General features: G+C 52.9%; 9 protein-coding genes across 9 annotated transcripts; 3 read left to right on the top strand and 6 right to left on the bottom strand.

Annotated features, from left to right (window-relative positions):
• Positions 1-786: 786 nt before the first annotated feature.
• On the top strand, positions 787-1,719 carry J4E90_005076 (uncharacterized protein; the record flags this gene model as incomplete). The annotated part of the gene is made up of 1 exon (XM_051434634.1): positions 787-1,719. The coding sequence occupies one exon, from the start codon at positions 787-789 to the stop codon at positions 1,717-1,719; it is 933 nt and encodes a 310-aa protein (XP_051291890.1).
• Positions 1,720-1,974: 255 nt separating this feature from the next.
• On the bottom strand, positions 1,975-3,579 carry J4E90_005075 (uncharacterized protein; the record flags this gene model as incomplete). The annotated part of the gene is made up of 2 exons (XM_051434633.1): positions 1,975-2,616; positions 2,665-3,579. 2 exons carry the CDS (start codon positions 3,577-3,579, stop codon positions 1,975-1,977), a joined length of 1,557 nt encoding a protein of 518 aa, XP_051291889.1.
• An 864-nt stretch (positions 3,580-4,443) lies between these two features.
• J4E90_005074 (uncharacterized protein) lies at positions 4,444-5,557 on the bottom strand (the record flags this gene model as incomplete). The annotated part of the gene is made up of 3 exons (XM_051434632.1): positions 4,444-4,989; positions 5,042-5,321; positions 5,385-5,557. The coding sequence occupies 3 exons, from the start codon at positions 5,555-5,557 to the stop codon at positions 4,444-4,446; spliced, it is 999 nt and encodes a 332-aa protein (XP_051291888.1).
• A 409-nt stretch (positions 5,558-5,966) lies between these two features.
• Positions 5,967-7,406, bottom strand: J4E90_005073 (uncharacterized protein; the record flags this gene model as incomplete). The annotated part of the gene is made up of 3 exons (XM_051434631.1): positions 5,967-6,470; positions 6,520-6,771; positions 6,822-7,406. The coding sequence occupies 3 exons, from the start codon at positions 7,404-7,406 to the stop codon at positions 5,967-5,969; spliced, it is 1,341 nt and encodes a 446-aa protein (XP_051291887.1).
• Positions 7,407-7,640: 234 nt separating this feature from the next.
• J4E90_005072 (uncharacterized protein) lies at positions 7,641-8,296 on the top strand (the record flags this gene model as incomplete). Its single annotated transcript, XM_051434630.1, has 4 exons — positions 7,641-7,648; positions 7,794-7,815; positions 7,870-8,065; positions 8,115-8,296. The coding sequence occupies 4 exons, from the start codon at positions 7,641-7,643 to the stop codon at positions 8,294-8,296; spliced, it is 408 nt and encodes a 135-aa protein (XP_051291886.1).
• Positions 8,297-8,973: 677 nt separating this feature from the next.
• J4E90_005071 (uncharacterized protein) lies at positions 8,974-9,825 on the bottom strand (the record flags this gene model as incomplete). The annotated part of the gene is made up of 2 exons (XM_051434629.1): positions 8,974-9,432; positions 9,769-9,825. The coding sequence occupies 2 exons, from the start codon at positions 9,823-9,825 to the stop codon at positions 8,974-8,976; spliced, it is 516 nt and encodes a 171-aa protein (XP_051291885.1).
• A 1,784-nt stretch (positions 9,826-11,609) lies between these two features.
• Positions 11,610-15,137, bottom strand: J4E90_005070 (uncharacterized protein; the record flags this gene model as incomplete). The annotated part of the gene is made up of 1 exon (XM_051434628.1): positions 11,610-15,137. One exon carries the CDS (start codon positions 15,135-15,137, stop codon positions 11,610-11,612), a length of 3,528 nt encoding a protein of 1,175 aa, XP_051291884.1.
• Positions 15,138-19,524: 4,387 nt separating this feature from the next.
• Positions 19,525-24,966, bottom strand: J4E90_005069 (uncharacterized protein; the record flags this gene model as incomplete). Its single annotated transcript, XM_051434627.1, has 3 exons — positions 19,525-21,402; positions 21,449-24,731; positions 24,785-24,966. The coding sequence occupies 3 exons, from the start codon at positions 24,964-24,966 to the stop codon at positions 19,525-19,527; spliced, it is 5,343 nt and encodes a 1,780-aa protein (XP_051291883.1).
• Positions 24,967-25,363: 397 nt separating this feature from the next.
• J4E90_005068 (uncharacterized protein) lies at positions 25,364-26,902 on the top strand (the record flags this gene model as incomplete). Its single annotated transcript, XM_051434626.1, has 1 exon — positions 25,364-26,902. One exon carries the CDS (start codon positions 25,364-25,366, stop codon positions 26,900-26,902), a length of 1,539 nt encoding a protein of 512 aa, XP_051291882.1.
• Positions 26,903-27,781: the final 879 nt, after the last annotated feature.

Here is a 27,781-nt window from a genome sequence, read left to right as displayed (position 1 = left end):
AAGCCATCACGAGTGGTCGCAGAGTAAGTATGGGAGCGATCATATGACTTGAAAACTCTTGCACCGGTGTCATATCGCAGGAGTCTCTTCTCTAGTGTTATGGGTCTGAAGTGGTTGCCTGAAGGTCTGAGCAATATAATGACATATCCAGGAACAACATGAGGTGCGGCGAGAACCTCCGGGCTGCAAAACTGAGTCTCGATTTTTGGTCGAAGGTTTTCGCGAGATAACGATATATCCGAGACACCATATGGTGCGGCGCGTACTTCCGGGCTGCAAAATCGGGTCTCGATTGTTGGTCGAACGCTTGCGCGATGCAATTCTATGTGATGCGGCGAGTACCTCCGGCTGTGAATTTGGGTATCGGTTTTCGGCCGAAGGCTTTTGCGATATAATCATGTATCCAGAGACACCTAATGGCGCGACGAGTACCTCCAGGCTGTAATGTCGGGTCTCGTTACTTGGTCGCTGCACTGATTGTATTCGTTATGTCGTGTCATAGGGTAGCTCTATGATTCTTGTGACGTGATAATATGCTCGTTGGACGCTTTGAGTGGAGCAAAGACACAGGCGACCTTATGACTTTTCGTCGTCGAGTAGTGCGGTACTGCAGTTAGCGCGCTTTGAGTTTGAATAAAAGGCAGCCCATTCCCCCCCCTCTCTCTCGTCAGAACTATTCTCTCATACCATCTTACCATACCCGTCCGAACTCGCTTCAGACAAAACCAGTACGCATACCAGTACGCCAGACAAAACCATTACTACATCACTACCAATACCATCGCCATGTCTACCTTTACGCTCTTCCCAAAACTACCCAAAGAGCTCCGCGACGCCGTCTGGCAAGCGAGCATGGCCACAACAGCAACCGTCGAATTCGACGAAGACGAATACATGGTTACAAGCATTTCGTCACCAGCCGCCCTCTTCACCACTTCAAAGGAGGCGCAGGCCACTGCGTCGTCCTCCTCTCACCAAAAATTCCCCATCTGGGGCCCAGAAGACTGGGAAGATCTGGCCATAGATCCCGAGAACACGATCCTCGAGATCGTCATCAAACCATCAAAGTCCGTCACCCTCAACATCACATGGACAGACATCTGGGGTGTGCTTGGCGACGCACTACCAGCCACAAAACGCCTTCACATCGCCTGCACCCAGCCTGAGCGCCTGGCCAGGCTGTACATGGCAGAGGAGGCAGAATACCTTGGCGTCGGCCAATCTTGCGTCGAAGCGGGATTGTTCAACAATGCCGAAACCGTTTCTGGTGAGCGAAAAACCCGACAATCACTACACACACACCTCACGGTCACTGCTAGCAAGCATACCGTTAAAGAAATTGACCAGAACGCCTCTGAAAAAGAGGTTACCGTCTGGAAGATGACCAAACACACTTTTTCGGAGTTTGGGCCTGAGGCCAAAGTTTCCGCCAGCAAGGGGCTAGCGCGCGTAGAGGTCGACAATACCTCAAAGATGTCCGTAAAGCAGCTTCACGACGCTGCGAGGACCTTCGCGCTGCCCGCTGAGGAGGGGGAGGGGGAGGTGTCAGGGGTCGAGGAAGAGGTGGAGGAGAAGTCAGGGGCGGAGCTGACGGAGGATGCTATCGCAAAGCATCTGGAGTGTCAGGGGCAGTGGCCGCCTAAGGCAAAGGATTTCGACTGGGATCCAGAGGGCAGCGTCGCGAGTGGGGATGACGAGGCCGTTTGGAAGTGGCTGTAGTCGCTTCGCCGGACTTTTGTGTTTTTTTTTTGGCAGCGGAGAGATGCGATGTCTGCTCCTGGCTGAGTTTTGGCGGTTGCATTCGGCGCTGGGTTGCGACGCGAGTTGCTCCCGGGTGAGGTTTGGCGTTGCGGTTTGCGCTGGTTTTCGACGCGAGTTACTCCTGGCACCATCATTCGCCGCACTTGCGTTTAGTTTAGTAATAAAGTCGTCCTCAAAATACTTCGTCTTCTGCTACTGTGAATGCATTCCTGCCTACACTATTGGGTTGTAGTATCCAAACCTGTTCTTCGGATCCCACTCAACCTTCAACTTGACCAACTTAGCGAGCCTAGCATCGTGCCCATACATCTCAGACCTATCCTCTTCTCCGTTAGCGTAATTAACATAGCAGTGTCGCTTCTGGTTGGTGCGGTCGACGCCAGTGTATAGCGCATCACGCATCGCGCGCGTGTGTGCGTACGCATCTTTGCTGGTCTGCGCATCGTCGCCAACCCACCACAGAACCGGCGATGCAAGAATAGGATACTCGCGTTCCTCGGGTGCCAACGCAGTGGAAGATACGTCGATAGCTCGTACGCCCTGCATGCCGTAATTCTCCATCAGAGTGACGGATGTGTTGAAGCGCGGATCTGCTGTGATGTTACCAAATAACGTGAAGGCTTTGCGAACACCCTCAAGATCCCAGGTAGGTAGAGAGACACCGGCTCCTGCAACGTTCTGGTTTCGCCTGCAAGGTTGACCTCCAAGGTTGTTTCCAGTCACCGTGTATAGCTCTACGTAGTTGACGTCCGTGGAGACTGTGGTAGAGATTGGACCGAGCGCTTTGAAACGAGCGGCATAGGGGTCAGCTTCCGCTTCCGTGCCCTCGTAGGCGACAGTGTATGCTACGACGGGCTAGTGAAAAGTCAGTATTTGGCAAGCGTGTTGGAGACCCTTACTCACGTTGCCGGGATCAACAGCAGGTATTCTCACGAATACCCCTGTGAGCGCTAGCTTCGCAGAGCGTTCCGTACTCGGCTCTTCGAATTCGTTGACCAGACTGAAAAGCGCCTCGACCTTGTCAGATGGGAAGATGATCGAGTAGACAGTCCAGTTGGAAGGAATATCGTAAGTCTTTACTTCAAGGCTTGTCACAATGCCAAATTGATGGCCTGCACCTTGTAGAGCCCAAAACAGATCGGCATTCTTCGTCCGGGAGGCTTCTACAACCTTGCCGCTGGCAACGATGACGCGAGCGGAAACGAGACCGTCAAGAGAATAGCCATATTGATTCTGGAGGAGACTGTGGCCGCCTCCCAGCAGTGGGCCTGCTACTGACACGCATTCTCCTAGCCCGGTAACTAGTGATAAGCACGGTAAGCAACTACGTGTATATGAAGGTACGGGTCCAGACTCACCAGTATACTTGCCCGAGGCGAACAGAGAGCGGGTGATCTCGTGTTGCATCGTTCCGCCTCCGACGATAGCAGTCTTGCCGTCCTGACCAAGTGTCGTGGTATTGAGCTTCCGCATGTTGATTTGGATACCATGCGATAGGCTGTTAAGCGTTGTGGTCCATCCATGACCCCCGGTCACGGCCAGGAATGGGATGTTGAAACGATTGGCCATCGCGACCGTTGTCTGCACGTCGGACTCAGTCGCGACCTCAACTACCACATTATAGTCGGGAGCTATTCGTGGTGAGGCACCACGAACTTGAAGATCGTCCCAACGAGCATCCCATGGAAACGTGATGATGGCGTCCTTGGATAGTTGCGGGCTCAACGCAGACGCTGCGGGCTGCAGGTTGTACGATCCTGACGCATATGAGCGACGAGCGATGTAGAACAGCCAAACTGCAGCGGTAGGAAGAAGCATGATGACCGACCGATTCTGCCAATGCTAGAGTGGGAGGGTCGGATGCGGATAAGGAGGTCATGGAAGGTACTGTGCACTAGAGTTGCCTGTCGCTCTGCGTAAGCTTGTGCCTCAGAATGCAGGCAGCATGCTACCTCTTCTGCACTGCGCAGGTCAGTAAGTCAGCTCCGGATTGTCGCCAATCGCGCGAACGTGTCGCTATCGCACTGCATTGCTTATTCGATGATCTAGACTGCATGATGCAGAGCGACGCCGCAGAACGCCGCAGCTGCGGAGATGCCTCTCGGGAATGAAGAGTTGTATCATTCCTAGGCAGGCATCGATTCGCACCTGTTTGATGCAATTAGTGTGGCTGTCTGCCCTTGCCGTGTGGTCGAGGGCGATGCAAGGTCTGGAAGGAGGTGGGTGTCAGCGAATCGCGTCGGGAGGGGTTGGTAGACGCGAAGTAGCCGCCAAGGCGGCGCGCGGATGGTCCCGAGGTCCCTCTCGAAGCGAACTACGTCCTAACCTACGACACGTCAATACCCCAAAGTCGTCGGTAATGCGACATTGTGTTACGCGACAGTAGCTACGGAATCACGCCTGCCGGTAGGCGCCAACTTTTGTTATCCTAGCAAGTGAAGGTTTGCCATCTTGGTGAGCGTTGTGTTCCGTTCAAGATTGGCAAGGATAGGCAGCTACGACTTGTGGCCTCATCCACGAGAGCGCCGGATAAGCGCTCGGCCAATATCGTTACACAGGATGATCAGCGACAGATTAAAATTATGTCCCTGAACCCTATGGCACAATTCTGTTCGACCGAGCCGGAAAGACCATTGCGATCGTCTGGAATGTCTCGCTGTACAACGTTCCATTACTCTACATTCACTGTCCGACAAATGATTTCGTCCAATCCACTATGGCCGTTGCACACTCTTCAGGCGCCTCCTCCGCCCCAAAATGTCCTACTCCATCCCCCAACCCATGATTCTCAATCTTGACTCCCTCACCAACCCACTCCTTCCACACATCCGGAAAGTCAAACCTGCTCCCAATACTCGCCGCACTATACACCAACAGCAACGGCACTTGAATCTTCCTTCCCTCCTTCTGATTCTTCTCCTCTCTTTCAACATCCGTCGTAGCACCTTCCCTGTAGTCTTCGCAAGTAGCCTTCAGCGTATGTTCCTGATTGAAGAAATCGCCATAGACGGTTAACGAGTCATTAGCCTTCAGTTTCTCGATACCGGCATTGCTCTTTCCAGACCAACGCAGGATCATCTCTTGACACCATTTAGATGGGCCGAAAGCGGTGATCATGCGCGTTGCTAGATCGACGTTTGCGAGTAGGGGCCAGTGGAAGTAGCCTGTTATCTCCTTTGCTGCGGTAGCCGGGGAGGTGAAGTGCTGCCATTGCGTGGAGGTTGGGACCTATTAAGATTAGCCCGCATGATGCAAGGAATTCCAGGGAGGAAATGCATACGATGTCAATCAAACAAACACCCAAGATCTCCACTCCATCTACCCCACTAACAGTAACGTGATGAGCAACTCTGGCTCCACGATCATGCCCAATAAGCACAACCTTTACATCCCCATCTCCGCTCTTACTCTTCTTCACCTCCGTCTTCAGCGCCTCTAGTACCGCAGTCCCTATACTCAGTTTGTCGTTCTGCGCAATCGGTGCACTAGCGCCGTAGCCAGGTAGATCTGGGACGAAGAGCGGTGCTTCAGATGGGAGTAGGGGGATGATGTGGCGCCACCTAACCTTGTGTCAGACTCTTCGATGTATTGAATGCAGGATTAGAGACGGAGGAGGAAGTTACATGTAAGCCGATTGCGGGTATCCATGAATGAGAACGAGTATGGGATTATCGTCGCTGGCATTCTCTAGCGAGCGCGTGTAGCAGCAAACTTTCTCATTGTTCAAAGTGGACTTTGAGAGGCCGAGATCGTTGAATTTGGTGTCTTGGATGTGGAGGGCGGATCTAGATGCCATGTTTGCGATCTGGGCGGCTCGGATTGGTATGTCGTTGATTGAGAGTATAAATGCGCAACTCAGAGGGACCTGAAGGTTCCAAACTGGATAATGAAGTGCGCTGTTTGCTCTCGGTCAAATGTCATTCTTCGCGCCCTTTCGTGCTATGGACTACAATGGGGTAACTATTAGACCGAGGTATGACGCAATCACGCGATGTCACGTGTATGAACAATCGAAGGGCACCACCTGGGCAGGTTCAACGCAAGTATTTGTTCCTGAAAGACAGGATGATGGAGTCAAATATCCCATATCTTTTAAACTACGATCAACACCCTCGGATGCACCGTATAGTACCACAGGTCCTCTACCCGAATGCCAAGAACGCCAACGCTATGCAGAAAATGTACTGAACCCTTCTTTTGACTTATCATTGCTCTCTCGCCAAGATCATCTTCTCACGTTCTGCCTTTCTCCGGACTGTGCCCTTCTTCGTATGCCTCCTCTCATTTTCTTCCTTCCTCTTGACAGCCTTGAGCTCCTCGTTCTTGATCTCACCCGCCTTCTTGACAGTCTTGGGCAGATGCCTGTGTTTCTCGATGCGCTTGATCTCTGGCATATGCTTGTATCGCTCCTTGAGCGCTGCGTCATACTCCAGCTTCTGTTTTAGGGCGAATGACTTGACGCCCTGCCTCTCGGATGCTCTGGCTCTCCATAGGCGGACATTGCCGTCATCTGATCCGCTGAGTACGTAGTTGTTGTCAGGACTCCATGCAACGGAGAAGACACGCTGCATTCGCTTGGTGTGGTAGACGTCCCGAGCGTGGCCCTTTGATCGCTCCCAAATTCTTATGGATCGGTCGTAGGAACCGGTGATGAGCTCCTCTCCCGTTGGAGAGAACTCAATCGACATGACTGCGGCAACATGTCCTTTCTATTTGGTGTTAGTAATGCTTGTGACCTGACCTCCAAATCGGACTTACCAAGACTTGCAGCGCACGCTTCATGTTGCGCATGTCAAATATGTATCCATTGTGATCTTCCGAAGCAACGGCGAAGTTGTAGGCTTCCATAGGATTCCAGGAGATGCAGTTCGCGGGGAAGTTGAGCACAGTGCGGTGTAGGGGTGAGTTCGTGCGGGCGTCGTAGAGGATGACAGCGCGGTCGGTCGCACATGATGCGAGTATCGAGGTTTCAACCTGGTTGAACTTGACGTCCGTGATTGTATCAATGGCCTACTGAGTGTTAGTATGTACCTTGGGTCTGCTCTGCATGAATGACCTACCGATGGCCACACAAGGTTGGAGACAGGAGCCCCTGACGTCCTCGATGTATCGTATATGGAGATGGAGCTGGATCCAGCCGCAAAGGTCGGTAGCGAGCGATGGTGCGAGACAGAGGTGAAGGCTGAGTTGCCGTGCCATGTTGCTTTTGGCGCCGATTTCAAGGCTTGCGCATATGGCTCGAACAGCTGAATCTGGCGGTCTGATCCACATGTTATGAGTTTCTTGTCTCGCGTCCAGCACATGCCCTTGACGAGGTTCTCATGCGCCTGCGCCTGCCACTTCTCCTCCCTGCTGGTAAAGTCCCAGACCTTGACGATGCCGTCGCCACTGCCACTGGCGAAATGCTCAAGGGAGTTGGGGTCCTTGGCGAAGGAGTATACACCGTCTACGTGGCCAGGCTCGAAATCGCCGAGGAAGGGCTGCGCAAACATGCGCTCGACTTTTGTCGCATTGAGGGCTCTGGTGTATTCGCGCGCACGTTCAAACGGATGCAGGTTGGGATCGAGGTTCCTCGTGACCTTGGCGACGCTGGAGCCGGGGGCCTGGGTGGACGCCGTGGACCGGCTGAGGGCCTTGATCTTCATGGTGGTGGTTGTCCAGCTGTGTCGACTGGCCGTCGCGAACTTTGCGGGTCTTCAAGATTTCCTAGAGGCGGCGGCGGGGCCAGCCAACCAGCGTGTTTGGCGCTAAGAATTAATGTGGGGCGGCGCCGGCCAAACTCATCGGATCAAGCGACATGCCACACACCATTTTTGCTCTGGCGACAACCTCGAACTCCAGGACCAAGAACCCCATCACTAACCCGGACAACAGCCAAAATGAAGTTGTGAGTGCCCCGATGCTGCACACGATCCTCTCTGCGATACAAATTGGCGCCTCCCGATGCTCCCCGAAATGCGCAGCGGGACGCCAATAATCGCACCCTGGAAAGCCCACAACATGCGACAGAACAACTGCTAACATTTCACCAGCCTCAAGGTCGGACGCGTTGTCGTACGTTTGAATCGCTCGAAATACCCCCATCGCACTCACTCACAGTCCGCCTAGATCATCACCCGGGGCCGCTACGCCGGAAAGAAGTGCGTGATCATCTCACCACTTGACAACGGCACCAAGTCGCACCCCTTCCCCCACGCGCTCGTTGCCGGTATCGAGACCTACCCCTCCAAGGTCACCCGCCGCATGTCAAAGACCAAGCAGGCCAAGAAGAGCAAGGTCAAGCCTTTCGTCAAGCAGGTCAACTGTACGTGGACATGAGGACGCACTCGCTGGGCAGACGCTGATAGACGCAGACACCCACATTATGCCCACCCGCTACACCATCGAGCTCGAGAACCTCAAGGGCGTCATCTCCGCCGACACATTCAAGGAGGTCTCGCAACGGGAGGAGGCCAAGAAGACCGTCAAGAAGGCATTCGAGGAGCGATACCAGTCCGGAAAGAACAGGTGGTTCTTCACTCCCTTACAGTTCTAAGCTTTCCTTCGGTTACGGCTGGGCGCAGATGGGCATGATTTGATACGGAAGATGCTGCATGAGCGGTGGATATCATAGGATGACAGGACACACAACCGGCCTGCCGTCCAGGCGTGTATTTCGGCTTGATAATCAAAGCATGAAAAATCCGGCATCCGCTCAAGGCATCCGGCTCAATTCACGAACTTCATGAAATGAACATGATTTTCACGTTGGCCACTGTCTACTATTGGATGATACTGATGATGCAGTGAGGCTTATGCTGACAGTGCAGGAAAGAACGACTATGTCATTACCGAAGCGAAGCAACGAGCGGCTGCAGTACATCACAATCCGAGCCCCCCGTATTGCTGCCTTCACGTGCGACGATGCCATGAAACAGACGGCCTCGATCCCGTCAACGAAGAAGCCGTCTAGGCCCTTGCTGGTTCGGTTCACATGCTGATACAGTGCACAGTGAACACCAATCGATTGAATAGAAGGGATATCATGTCATTAATCGGTCTATCTTTGAAGGAAAGGCGCGCAGACGGGCGCAAGAAAGTTACTCGACGCTACATCGACAAGCCATACTGATGGACGCCCCTTCGCCTTTGCTTTTCCGATCAGCGAGCCCTAATCACCTCGCCTTTCATCGTACAAACGCCCCGAGATACTATGCAGGTCATAGTCGCACTCTACTGCTTAACCTCATCGACCTTCTTCTTCGTCTGCTCCTTGCCCTTGTTCAGGTATCCCAGCACAACGTCACACGCATCGCTCACCATCCTAAGCTCGAAGCTGACTGTCGCAACACCCATCTTGACGACACCGTTGTTGTAGTGCGTCTTCTTGTACTCGTCTTCCCATGTGCTTCGCACATATGTGACGGGCGAGAAAGCATACTCCTTGAGTTTTGAAGTGTCCTCCTTGACGATGGGCAGGTGTGTCTCGAGGGTGGAGAGGCCAGAGTCACCGAACTGGTCGGCGCGTGCCAGGTAGGGTGAGAGGTAGGAGTATGGTGTGCGCAGGTAAGGGTGGAAGGGTGCAACGACCGAGTTGTAGGTATTGCTGGCGAGGTTGAGTGCGCGCGAGCCGTAGGGGTTGGATTTGAAAGTCTCGACGCTGTCGTGGACTACGGGGTAGGAGTTGAGATGCTGGAGGCAGTTAGTCTCGTGCTCGTCTATCGAATCTCAAAGTATGCAGTCGCGGAAGTTCCCACGGAAGCTTTTCGGACGGCTTCCGCGAAGTAGGGTTCATGCTGTAAGAAGGTTCGTGGAATGCTGGGTTGATTGGCTGGGCCATAAGCTCCGCGCCTGCATCGTGGGTTTTGTGCGCTGTGTTACTGGTCCGAGTAGATTGCAGTTCCCAGGTGCTCGAAACCCCGCGACGGTCCGCAATCTATGCCAGATCGCAGCGAAGTGACCCATGATGTGTGTGAAGAGACGTGTTTGCGGGTGTGATGAGAAAGAGAAAAAGTAAGTAGTACATACCGACAAAGCTTTTGAGCTGGGCGTCTCGCCGTTGGTCATAGGTGCCTGAGAGCTCATGTTGCCGTCGTCGGTTGCGTGTGGTGCCATTAATCGTAGTAGTAGATATGCAGTGTTGCAGGTTCTACTGTGGTGGAAGAAGAGTTGTTGGGTTGCGAGGCAGTGGAGGAGTAGCAGTAACGTAGAGCAAGAGAAAAGGGTCCTGGTCGACCTTATTATACGGCTGTGCGCTATGATGTGACTGTATTTGGTTGGGAGGCTTTGCTGAAAAGGGCGTGGTTCAGTGGGCTGGGGTGAAGCAGATGCAGTGGCATGTGAAAGTGGCTATCGTCGACAAGCGCCATGTCAATCTACGCGGGGACCTACCAGAACGTCACTACCCAAAGTCGACTTCTCGCCTCGCATCTCGTCTCGAACGTTGAGACCCAGCGTGCGGAGTCGATGCAAGTCAGACGTTACACAGAGCAAGCCGCAACATGCTGCCTTCATGTCTGCCCCGCGTCTCGAACCCTATCGCGCGCCCGTTGAGCGTTGAGGAGCTGGCCTGCAAGGCGTACAGCTTGCGCCTGGCATGTGAAAGACGCGACGCTTTGGCCACTCACGACGCGGCGACGTCAGATAAGGTCAGCCACGCCCCTCTCCTGTTGGCGAAATATTCAAACAGCTTGGCCGCCCTGTATACACGCATATGTCGGGCTTGCATTTCTTGTCCTATCGGTCGCGTCTCGATGATACGGTACGTCGACTCCGCTTCCGCGTCAGCTATCGCGGAAGGTCCAATTGCTTGCCGCAAACCTACCATGGATCGGTTGGCATCGTGCATGGCAGCTAGGAGTCCTCGCCTCGCAATTGGGTTCTCTTATCACGTCGACAATTCCAGCGCTGCCATTGAACGGTGACGGGAACTGGCTCCGTCATACGTGCCGCATAGATACCTCCTGTGCATCAGCAGGATTGCAGGACAGCGCGCGTCTCGATATCAATACGGTGGAACGTGTTGAGGCCCTTCTGGGTCCTGAATGAGAATAGAAACCTGCAAAGCATGTGAAAGTGGATGACGAGGTTTGGCGTGTTGCTAAAGCGCACGAATCGTGTTTTGGCGCACATGCTGAGCGCGCTTACTCATCGGGCGCCGATGCGGAGCTTGCATGTCACGCGTTGCGGCTCAAGCTCACGAGAAAATCTCCTTTCGTCTTTGTTCTTCAATGGCTTGGCTATCACGAGTCACAACGCCTTTGATCAGCTGCTACCGAGCCCCGATGGAACCGCGGCATGCATCTTCCTCCGAACCTCGATAATCGGCATTCCTTCTTGAGCAGGTGGGCCTGCCGGGAAGGATGCGATAAAGACAGCACGCCACTTTTCACCACAACGGCGGCTTTCACGTGCTTATGCAGTGTGGCGGATCGACAGGCTAAGCGAGGACGGTTCATCGATGATCGCTGTCGTTTGTTGAGGCTAGTTTGACGACATGCGTTCTTGTGCATAAGGAGATGGGCGCAGAGCCTGTTGCGTAAGAAGGCAGCTACACGGCAGCGCGTGGGACGGTAAGGCGCATGCCGATAGAAGCAGGTCGGCAGTCGATATCTTCCTCGAGCTTGGGATGGTTTGTCGGATCATCAGGGCTTGGCTTACTCCTACCAAGATGCAGGGCGGTACCATGGACTGTGTATCTTGGGACGAGCTTCATTACCTGAATTGGCTCAAGGTTACATATCACTTATCAGCACGAACGGCGTCACGGACTGTGATAGATGTAACAAGATGATAAGAGCAGGACATGTCCCGGCCTTGGGTCTGAGTTTGGGCATTTGTATATGGGCCAGCTACTCAACTATTGGTACTTACCGATCCTGTGACTCCTGCTGGTCCCACATCCTCCGGAACTGCCCGTCCGGTTTCTGAAGCAGTTCATGGGGGTGCCCAGACTCAACCAGGCGCCCCGCGTCCAAGACTACAATGGTGTCGAAGTCAACAATGGTAGCCAGCCGGTGCGCAACCGCTACAACTGTACTGCCTTCAAACTCGGTTCGCACAAGATCAAGAATCACCTTCTCTGACAACGAATCCATAGAAGAGGTCATCTCGTCCACCACCAGGATCTTGCTTGGGCGTAGAAGTGCCCTGGCAACAGCGAATAGTTGTAGTTCACCTTGAGACAGACCAATGTCGGCCATGTCACTTTCGATACCACCCCGATCAGCGACCAGTGAAGCGAGGCCGACTTTCTCCAAAGCCGAGTTCATCTCGTCGACACTTCTTTTTTGCAAAGGATCCATATTCTCCCTCATCGAACCAGGTATGATCATTGTCCCTTGAGGAATCGCTGTCAGGCGTTCCCTGAGTGAGCTTCGAGGAAGCGTAGTAATATCAACATCATCGATGGAAACACTGCCACTGGGAATGTTTTCTAGCATGTGGAAGAACGAGAGCAAAAGAGAAGATTTTCCACTTCCCGACCTGCCGCAGACGCCGACTTTGGTCCCTGGTGGAATACGAAGACTGATTCCGTTGAGGACATCTGGACCATCTGGAGTATATGTAGCGCGCAAGTCTTGGATGACGATCTTTCCATCTGCCGGCCAGTCTTGATTAGGTCTCGCGATTTCTAGTGGCGATTGCTCGTTTGGAGTCGTTTGTTCGAAATTCTGGCAGCGAAAGACGGCACTGGCAGACGTCTCGATCGTCGTCCAGGCGACTACGAAAGTAGAGAGTTGACCGTTAAACCCCAAGATGCTGAGCAAGGCTAAACCTAGAGAACTCGCAGATGATGTCGACGGCACGGTGACAGCTAGGGCTACGACAGCGGTGGCGATCACAGCTGTCAGAAGGTCCAGCATGAGGCCCAACCATCGTTGGATACACAGCAGAAGGTAATGCGGGCGTTGAGAACGGTCCAAAAGGCTGATGAATTTCCCATGGGAAGCAGATTGCCATCCAAAGGCGCGAATGGTCGAAACGCCATACATCGTCTCCTGGATCGCGTCAACCAAAGGCGCCTGTGTTTCGAGGTCCATGTGACGGAGCTGGCGCGATGTGCGAAGGTAAAATCGCTGTAATAGATAGACCACCAAAAGTAGGAACGGCAGAGTGGCACTGGCGTAGCTCGATCCGGCCAGTATTAATGCCGCGCTGCCCAATACCATCGTAAGGCTCTCCGAAGCTTGCAAGATAGGACCGGCAGCAGCGCTCTCGATCAACGTCATGTCATTGGAGAAGCGGTTCACGATCGACCCCAGATTCGTCTTGAAGAAGAACCAGTATGGAGCGTTCATTACGCTGTTCAAGATCCGTTGATGGAGGTGCGCTGATGAGCGAGGTACAGCCCAGACGAGGATGATCCAGAATTTGGCAAAATCGAACAGCGATGCGAGCAGCGCAAACGCGATATGCCAGGCGATCCAGTACCCTAAAGAGTGTTGCGATGCTTCTGCATCAGACCACCACCGAACCCAGATCTCCATAAACTTCCAGAAAAACCCTGCCAATAATGTTGCGGCAAGGAACAGAAGGGATAATCTCAATCCGAATGATCTGAACCAGTACGCGTAGGTCGAGAGCTCTCCGGTCCGGCGTGCAGAGGGAGATTCTAGAGCATCGTCTGACCCCATGACCGAAGTCGCCGGAATCTCGACAGCATCATTCGGCCCTTCGTGCGGATTGCCCGTCTCCTCCTGTCGAAGCTCGATGCTATGGAGGAAACTGTTCCGATTACTTATCAGCTTCTCGAATGACCCTTGTTCAACGATTCTGCCTTCGCTTCCCAGGACGACTATTCGATCAGCCTGCTGGACAAAATACGTGGCGGTATGAGTGGTCATGAGGACTGTGAGACCATGCCGCTTGGCTACGCCAGAGGAGCCGAAGACAGATCCAGCAATATGTTTGAGGGAGGTAATGTCCAGGCCACTGAAAATGTCGTCTAGCACCAAGACACGGATCCGCGAATAGAGCGCTCTTGCGAGGGCAAGACGTTGCTTCTGCCCGCCACTCAGCGACATGCCTTTATTACCTACCGCTGTCTGCTCTCCGGCCGGAAATCGGGCAATGTCGGTCGACAACGCGCATGCGCTCACAATCGTGCTGTACCAAATCGGGTCATAGTCGGACTCTCCAATGATGATGTTCCGGATCGAATCGTTGGGCAGCCAGGGTTCTTGAGAGCAGAATGCGAATGAGTGGAAGTCCCTCGAGACGGTACGACTGCCAGAACTCAGCCTCACGTCGCCGACGATAGCGCGAAGTAGTGTCGACTTCCCGTTTCCAACCGGTCCAAGTACGAGGGTGAAGGATCCTTCTTGCAGATCCAGGGAGATGTCCTGGAGGATGGGGCGTTGAGGATTGCTACCAGCGTATACTTTCGCATCGGTCAGACTGACGCCATTTGGAACCCTTGCCGTCATCTCAATGGGTGTGGAAGTACTGTTCAGATCTAAAGAGGGCTCAGCGTTATCGTCATTGTCGCTAAGAAGGAAGGACTGAATGCGCAAAAGGCTCGTGTGAGCCAGCTGGAGGTCAATGATGGCCCAGACCACCTCTTGTATTGGCGCGGACAGAAGCGAGACCAACGACAAAGTACTGAACGCCACACTTGGGGTGAGCTTGTCGCCGCCGTTGATCAGTGTGAACAGCATTAGAGTAAGAGTTGGCCCCAAGGCATTGGGCACTGAAGCGAGTGTTTCCCTGACTGCGACGAACTTCCGGTACACGGCATAGTCAGCAAGCTCCTTGACTCTCAGTGCTTGAATCCGTTTAGACAGAAACTCGGTCAACCCCAGCATCTTGAAGCCCTTGGAGCAACCGAGTACAGCAGTTGTGTATGCAACACGTCGTTGAATGGCATCGAGCCAGATCCTCTGGATCGGCAGACCTCGCTTACTATTGAGGGCACTGATGATGGGCACTGCCATTCCCACTGCAATTGGGGCAATGCAAGAAACACCACTTTGACGAGCTAGCAATGCCGCGACACCGATAATCTCGAACGGGGCAGCAAACATCTCTCCGACTCGCTGCAAGCTCATGCCAATGCGCAACACGTCGGTGCTTACTAGTGTGAGCATGTCCCCATCAGAAAGCTGGGTGTTGGAACGGGCCAAGCTCTGCGAATGCAATGCGGAGATGGAAATTCCGCGCAGCGTAGTGAGAAATCGGTCAGCCTGCCTTCTGTACGTCACCGTCAAGAGGGCCATGACCAGGTAGATTAGCATCGTCGCCGCGATCAAGCCTTTTCCGGTATTATGGTCTCGCGAGGCATCACTAAGCCATCGTGTTATTCTGTCAATCAAAAGAGGCTGGGTGAGCTTCACAGCGCTGAGACAGAGACGCGGTAGTATTGTCGCAAGCAGGCTCCATTTAGTTGTCGAGATCATTGCTCGCAGTAAGGGACGCTTTCTGGTGTGGTATCGGCCTATTCGTTTTGTCAGAAGCAGGCTAAAAAGATTTGAAATTATGACTTACGGAAGCGTGACCAGTACTGCATGAACCGCTCTTCTACTGATTCAGACAATAGGCTGTCATCGATACCGTACAAATCCTCGAACTTGATGTTCTTTCGATACGCGAGGAGAAAGAGCGGGCCAAGCCACCACAGTACAGTTCGATCGAAGATGTTTGCGAGTGCCTCCGGCGCGTAGGCTTGATACGGCGGAAGTAGCCATGGTCTCTTGGATCGTGCTTCGAGAAAGAGTATGACAATCTTGATGGCTAGGCAAGCAGTAAAAGTGGTCGCGACGGCGGTGTCTGAGCGATGACGCAGCCATAAGGTACGAGCCTGTGGAATGTCCAGGATAATCGAGATGAGGATGAAGACGCTGATGATGTCGCTGGGCCTCGCTGAGCGCATGTGCTCAACGGAAGACAACCAAAGCAGACCCAAGCAAGCGAGGAAAGACAAGCTTGCCGCTGCCACAGCGGTTTGGCTAGTATTCTTTGCAAGCGCCCAGGATAATAGTAAAGCGCATTGGCTCAGTGCCAAGAACGATATGATGGCTTGCTTGCTGCGGCGAGCCCATGATCTTGCACATTTCGTTTCTTGCCGTCGCAATTGAGAGGCGCGGATTGGGAGAACGAGGAGTAGTAAAGCACATGGCGCAATCTGGAAAAGACTTTGTTCGAAGACTAGTGTGAAGTCGAAGTCGTCGCAATACTGAGGGCCGAAGCTATCGTCAGAGACGAGAGAGCAATTCATGATGAATTTCACGTACTCTGCAATGACCATGCAAAGATGACAATGAGAGATCGCACGCGATAGTCTGTGGAGCAAAACAGCACGTAGAATTCACGCGTTAAACTAATTAGAGACAATGGTAAAGCAACGCCGCAACAGCTGCGCGCTATCGCATAAGCGAAATCCTACACTAGCTAGAAACGATTGATATAGATAAGAGAAGAGTAAGATGCTTTGATTGTCAAGTCCTAGGCTGCCATCTTAAGGCGGGCGGGCTTACCAACGGAGATAAACACCGGCTCATCACTATTGTGGCTCAATGGCGATTCGTCTCTAGTCTTCCATATCAACATATCTGGTGATCTGATCTAATTACGCATCCAGTATCATATGGTACTGCTTGACATTAATTTTGCATGTGTCTCTACTAGTGATAGTTCCAAGATCTTACGGGAACGAGTAGTACACCACTATCTTGCAAAGACTCAGTTATGTCGCGTTCTATGAGTGTATGCTAACTGGTCTTGAAGCCACTGTTGTAAATTGCGCGCATCAGCTCAGTCGTATTGGTGACACGGGTAGGAGTGACGACATGGCTGTCACAGGACGGCTGCCTAATCCCAACCTCGTGGTGCGGGGTAGGCTACGCAGGCAACCGCCGTTAGACAGTTTCTTCCTTTATGCAAAAAACGACACACCTAAGTTGGTAATTGGGACACAGAACTAGGAATACCAGATCATTTCATCCACTTGGCCATATCCCACAACTACTGAGTGCTGATTCCGGTAGCCGTCGTATCGTCTACTGAGATGCGCGCCCGGTGGCCACTCCCCCCACAACGGTAGCTTTATAGAGTCGCATCCTTTTGGAATGGGTGTGTCTCAGCTAAATATTGATTTGCTCTATTATCAACACGTGCTACACGCATATTTAGGTCAGCACAAGCATGTTTTTGTTTGCAACTTACTATAATCTACCAATGTCAGAATGTCTGCTCTTTGTTGAACATCAATATCAGATGCTGCGGTTTATTCGTCTCGTCTCACCAAGCTTGCAATCTACAGCTTCTCAAAAGCTAACTACTTTCATGTAGATCAAGCAACATGGAATCGGTACCGCGTTCTTCGTCATCTCCGCCGACCAATGACCCATCCATCTGCGCTGATTGCCAGGAGATTTTTATACAGCAGGATGAGGCTGCGGCTGATACTTGTCGAGTCACGCGCGAGGGGCGTACTATCGTTTTGTCGGCAGAACGCGGCTGTCCTTTATGCAAAGCATTCGTGTGGCGTCTGCATCGGAGACGGAGCGCGGTAGACTCATATTGGGAACTATCCATCGGCTTCAACAAGACGGACGACAGACCTTGGCGCGTTGTTATAAAAAAGACCGGAGAGAACTTATCATGGCCAACGGCCTGCGAGCTGATGCTTCTACCGACAACGTACTACAGCAGTCCGGCGCAATATTTAAACGAAATAAGTTTTCAAGTTGATCAAATTGATCAAATTGGTCCCTCTCCTACCCAACTTGCTTTGCCTGTTCTACCCAGTAGCACCGGCGACCGACGATGCATGGCCCAGGCTTCCGCTTGGTTCAAAGAGTGTTCGGAAAACCACAAGCGCTGCAATCAGCGTTTCGATATCCATACGGTAGAAACGCTACCATCACGCTTGCTCGCGGTTAGTCCGCTGAAAGTGAAGATCGTTACCACGGCACACAGATCGAACTCAAATGTCCCAGTGTATATGACGGTTAGCCACAAGTGGCGGAGTCAAATGCCGAAGCTGCTGCGATGTAATGTCAAGAAGTTAGAGCGGGGTGTCAACGTATCCGAGCTGCCGCAGCTATTCCAGGACGCCTTTAATTTGGCTAGGGCGTTACAAATACCTTATGTCTGGATTGATGCTCTTTGCATCATACAAGATGACGAGACTGATAAGGCATCCGAAATATCCAAAATGGATCACATTTATCAGAATGCCGTCCTCAACATTGGCGCGACTGGAGCCGCCGATGCTGCACGGCCACCAGCAGACCGCGACTTGGTGCCTGACAGTATGGTCAAGGGCAAGGGCGAAAGCGAGATGCGCGATCATAGCAATATCGCTCGCAGCACCGATGTTCCAAATAAGTCTCTTTTAAGAGATGAAGGCAGAACAAACGCGGAAAGGTGTGACTTACCGGGCTTCGTTACTGAACATGTACAACCACACGGACTGCGCCAAGGCTTATTCGCAGACCGAGACCCCCTACTTTATTCTCCACTTGCTATTACAGTCAAGACAAGAGGGAAAGAGTACAATTGTATCGTTTATGATAGCTCTCACGCGGATGACTTCTACGACAGTGCTCTCTTCAAGCGTGGATGGGTGTTACAGGAACGACTCCTTAGTCCTAGATCGCTTTTCTTTGGCCAACAGATGGTCTGGGAATGTTCCGAACTAGTCGCATGCGAAACATTTCCATTCGGATTTCCACTGAGTCTTATGGAACACAATGTTCGCTTGGGAAAGATTCTTGTCGAGTGCAGCGAGGGTTCCGGGCAATCTGCGCAATACACAGCTTGGCGAGAAACTGTCAAGGCATTTACTAGGTGTCAGCTCACGTACGAGTTGGATTGTTTCCCTGCCCTATCAGGTCTTGCACACAATTTCCAGGCTTCCCTTCAGGATGAGTACTATGCTGGGCTATGGAAGGATGACTTTGTACCAGGCTTATGCTGGTTCCACGCCAACCAAGAGTTCGGCAGATCGCGATATCCCCCGTTCCCTAGCGACTACCGAGGTAAGTTTACTGTCCATAATCCTGCTTCTGTGCCACCTCTAATATAATTAGCACCATCGTGGTCCTGGGCCTCCGTAAAGTTTCCCATTAGTTTCATCGATAACAACGAGCTTATGGGCGATGTAAACGCTGAGTATACAGCTATTGGGCGGCTTGAAGAAATTGACGTTACACCGTCTGGCTCTGACCCTTTTGGCTGCATCTCATCCGCTCGTCTCCGGATCTCCGGCCATCTCCGCAAAGCAATCCGACAGGCATCAGAACGCAAAATTAGACCCTATTCATACACCGATCAAAGTGCACAGTACGAGTGGTTTGACACCGGCCATGAAGGGCAGAATTTCGATATTCGAGACATGAGCACTGCTTACTTCCTTCTGCTTGCGCATCGAGAATGGGCGTGGATGCTAGACATTAGCAACAAGTCTGTCCAGATTGAAAAGCTCACAGGCATCATTGTCGAACCCGTTGACGATGACAGAACAACGTGGCGCAGGATCGGGCTGTTCGATCATCCTCGTGGTGACGGGTGGATAGGGCATGACTACAGTCCAGGCTATCCCGAATTTGACGACTGGGACCCAGAAAACTATGAGAGGCATACAATCACGATCGTCTAGACAGGTTGCATTTACGTATCAATCGAAAGAAGAGTATCGTGAACGTGAACACTTTTGCCATTTCACAATGCAAACATGCTAAACTACATCAATATTAGCCCGCCTTTTTCCCAAACGCCCTAACCATGCTGAAGAAACACATGCACTCATAGTAACGTACAAGAAAAAGAGATCCGCAGCGCCTAATCGCTACTCCGCCTATGCTTCTTACTCTTCTTCTCCTTCTTCTTCGGTGACTCTTGCACGACCTCTTCCACCTCCTCAACAGCATCCACATCCTGCATCTCCACGTCATCCATCTGAACATCGCCATCGACGTCTTCGTCCTCCTCCTCTTCTTCCTCATCTTCAGACTCGGAGTCGGAATCACGCTTCTCGCGGATACCGTTGGAGATAGCTTCGTTGACCTCTTCAGCGACGTTCTTAAGCGGATCCCTGATCTTGACCGGTGCAAGCACGTCGAACGCACCCGTACCGATACCACCCAGTCTACCGACGACAATACGTGCGCTGGGGTTCTTGAGCTCGTCCCAGTCGCGCTCCATGACGGCGTCCTTAAGGAAACCGACGGTGGTTTCGAAACTCATCTTCATGAAGGGACTGACGTTGCCCTTCATGCCGATGCGGTTGAAGGGTGTGAAGCCACCGCCCTTGGTCATGGTGTCGGCGATGAGGTTGAGATGGCGTTGGTCAACGGAGATACCGTGACCGGAGAAGACGCCGTGCATTTCTTTGACGATGGTCGCGCGGGCGGCTTCCACACCGTAGAGGTGCAGCATGGCGACGATGTCGTTGGTCATGGTGCGGTTCACATCGATGATGTGGGCGTACTCGCGCATGGCGATTAGGTTGGAACCTTCGGTGTTGATGACACCGTCTGCATCTGAGTATTGAGCGGCGGTGATACCGGGGATGACGTGGATGGTGGCGAAGTTGGCAGCGTCTTCTACGTGGTGCAACATGAGCAGCTTGGGAGTCGATGCCTCGAACTCAAACGTGATCTCGCAGAAAGCTCCCTTGCGGTCGTCGAAGGTGAAGTCGTGGATGTGTTCGTTGTTGTGGCAGACGCGGTCGTGGCGGATGTCCGAGGATTCGTCAGTGGGTACGAGTGTACCCTCGTCCTCGTCGTCAGAATTGAGTTCCGGGGTAGCTGCGCGCGAGGGCTTGGGGCTGCCACCGTAGGTCTCGTCCTCGTCGTTGATCTCGTCTTCCCGATCAAGGTTGTCGTTGACTGCCTGTTCCTCCTCTTCTGGCTCTTCGTAAGCCACGCTGTCTTCACGTCGGCCGCGGTCCTTGGCGTGAGTGGTGTCGTTGTCACCCTCGCCGTCGTCACTGTCATCGTCCTCTGCACCGCCTTCCCGTCCCGCGCGGAAGGTCTCCTCTGACTCGTCAACTGTTTGCTCTCCGCTTCTACCAGTCTTCTCGCCGATAGTTGGGATGGCAGCCGACTTCGCCGTTGACAAGGATTTGTTCGCAGCCTTCTTCTTGAGGTCGGCCTTGACGATCTTCTGGAGACGCGGGCAGAACTTCTGCTCGATGGACTCGGCAACGTCACGAACCTTGATAGCGTACTCCTTGGTGTACTCCTTCGCCGGGTAGAAGTCCAAGCGGATCTTGTAGCTCCTGGCCTGATTATGTTCGCGACCGGGACCAGTGGTCTCAGTCACAGTGACCTTGTCGAGCACAGCTGAGAGTGGCAGACGACTGATACTCTTGGCGAATTTGTCGTTATCTGATTTGGAAAACTCGGGATGGGGATATAGTTGCATCGAAGGGGTAGAGATGTTCGCACTAGCAGTCATAACGATTTCTCGTAGACGGGGAATACCGAGTGTGACGTTCTTCGCAGAGTGACCAGCCAAATGGAAAGTGTTCAGCGTCATCTGTGTTGAGGGTTCACCAATAGATTGGCCAGCAACGACACCGACAGCCTCGCCAGGCTCGACCAGGGACCGCAGGTACTTGAGGTCAAGCATTTGCTCAAAGGTACGCTTGAGGATCTCGCCCTCCTCGTCCTTCTTCTTGTTCTTGAGCAGCTTGTCGGGGTTTTGATCACAGTACTATGATTGTTAGCATCTAAAAGTCAATTAGAACGAAGTCACTTACGTCGCGCTTAGCCTGCAAGAACAGTTCTGAAGTACTACCACTATGCCTCGATGGCGTGTAAACTGCAGTAACAGGGTCCATTGCAGCCACATCACCCTTCCTAGCCTTCTTCGCCGCCTTCTTATTGTGCTCAACTGCTTCAGCACTTGAAACCTTCGGGTAGGCTTCAGCAGTGTGGAGGGATTGGGCTAGCGAGTAGAAGTTCTCCGCCTGGAACTTGAAGTCGTTGAGATACTTCTGCTTGGTTGTGTCGAGACCATCTTCACCGTACAGGAATTGGACCATGGTACCATCTGAGTCGCGGACAGAGGTGTCGTATTCGACCTTGAGACCTTCCATACCCTTGATGATACATCTTTGCAGATAACCGGAGCGCGAAGTCTTGACAGCGGTATCAATAAGACCTTCTCGACCAGCCATCATATGGAAGTAGTACTCTTGTGGCCGGATACCAGTCAAGAAACGGTTGACAATGTAACCACCAGCGCGTACGCTCGTCTCGAAAGGCTTGAAACATGGCAGTGTCTTACCAGAAATCATGACTGGAACTCTTCGGCCTTCCAGAACTTGCTGACCGAGGTTACATGAAATCTGGTTGGCGTTGACCATACTACCCTTAGCTCCGGAACCTGTCATGGCTTGCATTTGGTTCTTGGGGAATGGCTTGATGAGCTTATCAGGTAAGCAGGCTGAGGTGACCGCAGAGGAAATCTTGCCGTTGGCAGTGTTGGTGAGCAGATCCAGACCGTGCTGCTTGGTGTCATCTCGTAGCACGGATTCAAGTCGTCGCCGTAGTTCCGGGTTCATGGGGTCAATCTTCTCCGCATCCATGGTGACGTACTTGGAGGCGACCTCGAACCCAACCTTCTCCGCTTTACGGAGCTCTTCCAGCCTGGCACGATCTCCCTCCTCTGTGAGAATTAGATCCTGGACACCGCAAGAGAAGGCGCGCATGTGAAGCATCTTGGTAAGCAGCCGTCCGATGATACTGAGGGCTCGACCAGCAATCGTCTCTCCGTAAGCCTCGTAGATGCCGTTGATGAGACCACCCGCGGCAGGTCCGATTTGACCCTTGTCCATGATACCGGAAAGCAGTTGGCCATCTTTGACAATGACAAATTGCTCCTCGACGTGAACACCCCAGAGTTTGCCATTTGTTGACGATTTGGATGTGAGCGTCAGTTCTTGGTATTCTGCGGGCTTGATGTTCTTCAAAACAGTGGTGATGATTTGCTTTCCCGTCCACATCGGCCTAGGCTTCATGATAGCAGGGTTAACTGTCTCAAGTCTACCTGAGGTAGTATGGCCGTCTTCCGGTCGCAGGCAAGAGTAGAGTAGTTGATGGTACTCTTCTCTTGTGAAGAATGTGTCCTTGTTCGAAAGCCAGACTCCCATGGAGATGTGGTCTTGAATCAAACCACGCAGAGGCTTTCCAGCAGTCGCAGATAGGTATTGATGATCGGTATCCGCTACCGTCATAGCCTCCGCTCGGGCCAGCTCGTTCTGGGGGAAATGCATGTTCATCTCGTCACCGTCAAAATCGGCATTGTACGTGTTACAGTTGGCGTAGTGCATGCGAATGGTCTTTTCTCCCGGCAATACACGGGCGCGATGTGCCATCATTGACGGCTTGTGCAGTGTAGGCTGTCGGTTCATAATGACAACATCGCCATTGTTCAAATGACGATGCACCTTCTTATTCCGAGCTCCATTGGAGTATGAATTTGTGGGTGCAAGCAGTTGGTTGGCCAAAGCTAGTCGCTCTTCGTAGTTCTTCTTCTTCAGTGACACTACTTGTCCAAACTCGTTCTCGATGGCATGCGCGCCTGGCCACTTGTCGGGACCGTTCAGGACAGCTTCCTTGAGATCGTAGAAGTTGTGGTTCGTGACAGGCTCTGGGTAAGTAAGTTTCATGGCGAACACTGGAGGGACACCAATCTCGTTGGTCTCAATATTTGGGTCAGGCGAAATGACACTGCGCGCCGCGAAGTTGACACGCTTGCCCATCATGTTCTTTCGGAAGAGACCCTCCTTCTTTTCCAGACCCTGCTTGATACCATCGGCGTTTGTGACTGCAGCGCGGCCTTGTACGGGGTTTGCATCGCGATCGATGAGGGCGTTGACGGCACCCTGGAGGTTGACAAACTGGGTCTGCATGTCGTCGAAGTTACGTTTCCGGTATCCGAGCTCGTTCTCCATACCTCGCATCTCCTGGCTAATCTGACGGATTGTGTCACATGCTTCGAGAATGCTCTTGTAGAGCTTGTTCCTGGCGGATTCGGCAATAGAGTCGCCCGTCTTATCTTCGGGTCTGTACTTGTTGGGTGGTACGACGATGGCCTGTGTGAAGAACATGTCGGGATTTACGTCCACGAGAGACTTGGTTCCGTGAGGGCTGTACAGAAGTCGCATCATCTCAGTCTCGCTCTCGAAGAGTAGGGTCATGGCTGCTTTGACCTCTGTCGCGTTGATATACTCTTGCGCACTCTCTGAAACAGCGGATGACGACTTCGCTTTCCGTGCCATGCGAGATTCTGTAGCGAGGAGCGACCCGTCGGCCTGCTGTATATCCTCCATTTCGATGCCCTCGTCCTCGCTCGAGTTGGGATCCAGGTCCGCCACTCCCTCATCCGCGTGTACATGTTGCTTTTTCGCCTTCGCATCTCTGCGAGCCAGGATGTCCAGAGGGTTTTGGAAGGACATCTCTTTTGCAGCCATCTTGGCCTTGTCCTTTTCGCTCAGAGGCTTCCGGAAAATCTTGATGCCACGGTCCTTTCGGAACGTTGGGCTGATGCCCGTGCAACTGCCGCAAGCCTTCCGCTTGGTGAGATCGGCATAGAAGTCCTTGATGACTTGTCGCCGCGCATCGGAGATGGTCTCGTTCTTGTCGCGGACAGCACGCGCATCGTGCTTTGTGATGCCTGCCCTCTTCATGCAGCGCTTTACGTAGTTGTTGCGCTGAGTGATGATGTCGGCATTGTCGTCGTCATCGTCATCCTCAGAATTACCGGCTTCTTCTGTCGTCTTGCCCTTTTCCATGCTAATGTGCTCGTGCATTTCGTTTGCTTCCTTTACTAGTCCACATCTTATCAACCGCAGCTTGGAGACGAATTCGCTGACTTGGACACGGGGGAGCTTGAGCTGGTGGCAATATGCGCACTTGCCCCGGAGCAGTCGCAGCAGCTGGTCCATGAATGTGAGGTGGTATACGGGTACGGGGAGCTCGATATGGCCGCAGTGGCCGGGGCAGCCTTGGAAGCTGGTGAGACCGCATGTTCCGCATCTTGAAGTTTGTTAGCGGAGTGAATGAGCTTGTGGAAACGCGATGAAGCTCACGCATTGTCCAAGAAAGCGCCCAAGGCAGCGTCGTGCAGACCGCCAGGTACCGGGTGCAGCAGCGTATCGAAGGTGGTCGGGTTCGTGATGCGCTTCACCGAGAGCGACTTTATATCGTTTGTCGTCAAGAAGCCAAACTCGACGCCATTAATGGCCGAGGAAGTCGGCTGGTGGGTGTTCATGGCGGCGCCAGCTTGTCTTTTGCGCCTATTGTCTGAAGAAGTCGCGCGCAAAGGCGTTTAGTGAATGTTCGCAGCAGCGCGAGCCTTGCGGGGAGTTTTTTTCGGGACCAGAAGAGTTCGGCCAGGGTTTAGCCGGCAGTGCCAAGGCGCTTGTCGAGGCGGCAGCGCGGATTTCGCGTCACTCTGCAGCGACTGGCTTTCATCATCCACCACACCCCACCCGCCAGTTTTGGGAGACACTCGTCGGCTACATCCTACGCGCATCACATGTAGTGAACTGCGTTGATTCTCTACAGCGCTCTAGCGACGACATTGCGCGAATCCAACCAAACTTCACCCCCGAGCCTCCGCATACGCCAATCACACGACCAACACTCCTTTATCCACCACATCCACCATGACCATGGCAGAGAAGCGCCCGTACCCCGACGGTCAGGGCCCAAATGGAGATGCCAAGCGCGCAAAGGCTTCCGATGCCATCGAAGCCGCGAGGGCGAAAGCCAAGGCAAAGGCCGCTGAGATCGCAGCCCGTTTCGCGAAGCAGCCCGCCGCTGCAGCTCCTGCACCGGCGTCGGCTGGCGCTAACGAATCAGTCCAGGACAAGCTGGCTGCCATGAAGGCACGGATGGAAGCGCTCAAGGCCGGCTCAGGAATCGCGAAAGCGCCAACACCAGACTCGACCGGCCCTCGCTTTGCGACAACACTGGGCAACCGCCGCTCAGAGACACCCAAAGTCGACCCCAAGGCCAAGCCCGCTGCCTCGAAGCAGAAGCAACAACAAGAGGAGGAGCTGGAGAATCCATACTTTGACCCCAAGGCTGCCGCCCTTGCAAAGAAGAGAGGCCCTCGTGTTCTGGCCTTCAACGAGCATGGAAAGTACCTCGACCAGGCCTCCAAGCTGCGCGCGCAACGTCGCCTAGAAGAGATCAAGAAGACTCTTGCCATCCAAGCACGTCGCGCTGGTCTGGACGAGAACAGCGAGCGCGGATTCCTGGTTCAGGCACCTCCGGACATCGAATGGTGGGACGAGGGTATTCTGGCCGAGCCTACCTATGAATGCTTGGACGACCCGACCAAGGTCAAGGTTGAGACCGACGATTCCATCATCACTCTCTACGTCCAACATCCTCCCCTCTTGAAAGCGCCCCAGGATCAGCGTCTAGTCCAGGTGAAGCCCATGTACCTCACCACCAAGGAGACACAAAAGCTACGCAGAATGCGCCGTGCGGCCGACCTCAAGGAGCACCAAGCGAAGATCCGTCTTGGTCTGGAGCCGCCTCCGCCACCCAAGGTCAAGCGCGGAAACATGATGCGTGTCATGGGTGAGCAAGCTATCGCAGATCCTACCGCTGTAGAGATGCTCGTCGAGTCACAGATCCAACAGCGTCACGACGATCACGTTACTGCAAACGAAGAGCGGAAGTTGACCAAAGAAGAGCGAGCGGCCAAGCTTGTAGCCAACCAAGAGAAAGACGCGCAGAAAGGTCTCTACATGTGCGTCTTCAAGATCAACACACTCGCCTACGGAAAACATCGTTTCCAGATCGACAACAACGCGAAAGAACATGCGCTCACCGGTATCACCCTATTCAACCCCGATCTCAACCTGGTCGTTGTCGAAGGCGGCGCATATGCAATCAATAAGTACAAGAAGCTCATGCTTCATCGTATCAAGTGGCATGAGAACGGCCCACCGACTGAGAATCAAGCCGAGAAGCAAGCATCGGATCCAAAGTGGCTGAGGCCAGTGACCGATACCGGAGACGTCAAGGACCATTCATCCAACAAATGCATTCTCATCTTCGAGGGTGAGATCAAGGAACGCTCCTTCCGCAAGTGGGGTTCAAGAGTCTGCGAAACCGCTGGCGAGGCTCGTGAGACACTCGGACGGGCTAAGCTTGACAGTCTGTGGGCGCTCGCAAAGAGCATGGAGTGAGCGCGTCTTTCATCGCGACTTGACTATCTAGGATTACACTGCATCTTTGGCGACCTGGGCCGACATCATTTCGGATACATACCACTTGGGGCGCGCACTTGGAAAAGCGAATTTGGGAGGACTTCTCTTCATGCTCAATGTAAGTTTACTCATAACTCCATAGTTTGGAATCTACGTATTAATGCACCTTCTCTTGTTCCAGCCGCGCAATCGTGATGTTGCATATAGTCCGTATCCGCCCATTCCATGCTAGCCGAGCTACTGCCGAGCCTGCTGGCAATGTTCTTTCCACTGAGCCTCTAGAAACCTACATGGGTATGGTAAGTGTAATAGCGTGCGACCTACATGTGATGTATTCGGCAGGCGTCGAGATAGATATGAGCGTAGGTGTTTTCCTAGTACTCTGTCTTCCTCAAACCACGTTACGAGCGTGTCTTCTGTTCTCTCCACTTCAGTTGTATGCAGCAACGTGCCTCTTGAAGTTTTTTGTGAGCTGGATTTAGTTGGCGTATGCTTCAGGCCCTACTTTCAGCCGCCTCGCTGAGTGGCATATTAATCGTAGTTGCAACGGTAGGTTGGGGTGCAAATAGTCACCCATCCATGGTACTGCGATGACGCAGAGCGAGACGAGCCACTCATGACTCCCGAAATACATAACCACCACATACGCAAAGGTACTCCTCATCAAATGAGAGAGATCGCAATCATCAGACGCAAATAGTCAAACCATGGCACCGTCGAACGAATAGCTCTCTTTCCTCCATATATAAGCCGACAGTCGATGCCTCGATCCTTTACATCCACACAAACACCTCCTGCAACCATCGTAGCTATGGCACGCAACACTGGCATCCGTCACAAATGGACTTCCGCCTGCAA

This window comes from Alternaria incomplexa (genome assembly GCF_024043165.1).
Source record: "Alternaria incomplexa strain BMP 0042 chromosome Unknown scaffold_6, whole genome shotgun sequence".
NCBI lineage: Eukaryota > Fungi > Ascomycota > Dothideomycetes > Pleosporales > Pleosporaceae > Alternaria > Alternaria incomplexa.
This window is presented reverse-complemented; position numbering and strand designations above follow the sequence as displayed.